The sequence below is a fragment of the Penaeus monodon genome, chromosome 25 (genome assembly GCF_015228065.2).
Source record: "Penaeus monodon isolate SGIC_2016 chromosome 25, NSTDA_Pmon_1, whole genome shotgun sequence".
In the NCBI taxonomy this organism is placed as follows: domain Eukaryota; kingdom Metazoa; phylum Arthropoda; class Malacostraca; order Decapoda; family Penaeidae; genus Penaeus; species Penaeus monodon.
Genome location: NC_051410.1, coordinates 15,979,593 through 15,982,201, shown reverse-complemented (window position 1 = coordinate 15,982,201; position 2,609 = coordinate 15,979,593). Strand labels below are relative to the sequence as shown.

General features: G+C 34.0%; 1 protein-coding gene across 1 annotated transcript in view; it reads left to right on the top strand.

Moving 5' to 3' along the window:
* The window catches only part of LOC119589329 (hepatoma-derived growth factor-related protein 2-like), a 32,491-nt gene extending 32,174 nt beyond the window's left edge, over positions 1-317 (top strand). The window contains exon 15 of the mRNA XM_037937948.1: positions 262-317. Within this exon, the coding sequence (XP_037793876.1) occupies positions 262-317 (56 nt within the window). The remainder of the gene's footprint in view (positions 1-261) is intronic.
* The last annotated feature ends 2,292 nt before the right edge of the window (positions 318-2,609 follow it).

The window sequence follows — 2,609 nt, the reverse complement described above, 5'->3', positions numbered from 1 at the left end:
GCAAAATGTATACAGATCAGCAGGTTTGAGCCCCTAGTTAGTACTTAAGCGAGGCTTCAACTGTGCTGCGCGATTGGTATCTTTGGACTCAAAATGTTGTATGTGGCTAGAGCTGTATTTTTGAGGCTTAGATGATACTTGGATAAGGCTACACAGATTGACAGAATTTTTTTTCCCTTTTTTTTTATTTTAATTTTACTTTAACCTTCGGATTAATAATGACCAGATCAGTAAGCTTAATCTCTAGACTGTGTGAACTAGAGACTCGAACCTTGACTAGATCAGTAAGTGTGAGTTTTAGACATAAGGCAATTTAATGATCAATCCATATGATATCATCTTTTACTTTAAGCCCTGTTTGGTATGTATTATGGTGTAAAGCTGGTTTGTGTGAGCCGTACATGATACATGAGTAAGAGTTACCCCTTCAAGTCATCACTGTGGCATTAAGCAGTGCAAGAGATATATTTTGAGCATTGTGTATTCTAAGTGTATTAAATGCTAGCATGGCATGTGTTGGACTAGGCTTTATTTGCCAAGCATGTGTATATAATGTATATTTTTGATAACATCCAAAGGTATTCCTGAAAAAAATATAAAGTTATAAGACACTGACTGGAAGTGATGAGCCAGATATCAAGCCATTTGAAAACTTTTTTTTTATACATTGGTTAAGTTTTTATCTTTAATTTCTCCAGTGTTTAGAATTTATTCAGATGTGTAAACCACATAAGAAATACCTGCTTTCATGCATTATTTTATTTAAATATAACATTTTCTTTATAGGTAACTGTAGCTTCCAAATTTTTATTGTTTTTTTTAGAGCAATTATTGGAATTGGATATTTTCACACAAAGCAACTGTCTTTAAAAGAAGTGTCTTAAAAGGGTTTACCTTACTGTTGTAGTACCTACGGCTCTAAACCGGGCTTCTTGTGTTTGAACAATTTTCTGGATAAAGAATAAGGAACAGAAACTTGTGTTATCTAAGGTTCCGTCTAATCTCTTTAAACTCTTACCAGTAGAAGAGAGGCTAAAGAAAGTATCTGTATTATCCTCAAATTGAGGTGTTTATAAAAGTAAGCATGTCTGGTGAGGCAATTTGAAGAGGTTTGACCAAAGAATGATGATGGTAGTAAATGTTTTTGATGTAAAAAGGATAGTTTCCCAGCTGTACTGGCTGTGTGTCAGTGCGAAAGGGCAATTGTTCATTCGCTGATTATTAGGAAGAGGTAATTCATTCATGTGTCCTCATATGTTTATTTAATTTGTTAAGTGTTAATATTTGATGATGGAGAAAATTGTTATCTTGAATCAAATTATCTTGAGGATATTCATGATGATCAGGAAAAAAAACAGAAATTTGACTTGTTTCTCAAGGGATTCAATGTTGGTTACCTGAATTTTGAAGTTGCTATGAAGATGAATATGACAGGTCAATGATGTACAGAGTACAACCAGCATTTATTTTCCCCTCACAAGCAGATGGTTACAGTACTTTGCAGTAAATTGGGGTGTGCAGAATTTAAAGTGTAAATAAGCCTAGTACCCTTTCCACAAACTTAACAATACTGTTATATTTTTTATTCTGCTCTTTTGAATTGTTAGCAAACTTGAAATAAGTTTTTGTTAATTTTGAAAATGTAGACAGCAGGTGCCACAGTTAATTGGAATCCCAAAGCAGATACATAAAAAAAAAAAACAGTGGCCTTAAAAGAATATGTAGCGATATGTATCAAATCCTGAACTCTAAAATTCATTCAAGCCAGATGCAGAATAGGGTGATTCTACAAACTGAAAAAAAGATTCTCAAACCATATACTGCTAGCTGGGGTTGTGTAAGAGATAAAAAAAAAAAAAGTGGTTGATTTAATTTTGTCATCCGTTGTCAGCAGGGAGTTGCATTGACTAAGGAGTGGCATTCTTGTTCCTGACAAACCACAAGAATTTATGTCTATTACGACAAAACCTCAGTGAGAAAAGGATGGTTTTTATTGTCATTACTATTACTTTTAAACTAGGTCATTTTGATGTTTTTTGACGTTACTTTAGACATTGAGGATAAAGTACTTTGAAGTAGTTTTGAAGTTGCTTTTTTTCCATTGCTCACATTTTAATTCTCCGTTGTTGGGAAGACGATCCATTAAGACGCAGCAGGGAGGGGAAGGGAGTCTGGAAGAGCCGGTGTGGGAGAAACATCAAGAGCCGAACAGAGACTTTGCAGTATTTTTTTTTTCTTTGCTATTGAATGGGATCTTAATGGACCGTTCACTCCTAAGAGTCACACATGTTATGTTATATATCTTGGGTATCAGTTTGAGCTCTACATGAGGAATATTAGCACTTGACTTGTGAGTACAAAGGTGCATTAAGTAGTGCTATTATCTGTATGAATCACTCCCAAATAAAATATGAACCACTATTGACACTGTTGTTTTGAATATCCTGATTTAAGCTGCAATTACACTTGATTTTAGTAATTTTAACTAAATAATTGATGTGTAAAATTAGATATTGCATCATTTAGTCACGGTAAAGATACTTACAAGTTTGTTGATATAGTGTTCAGTAAAATTCAGTTTAGCCATTTCATTTCATCATCCCCCCCCC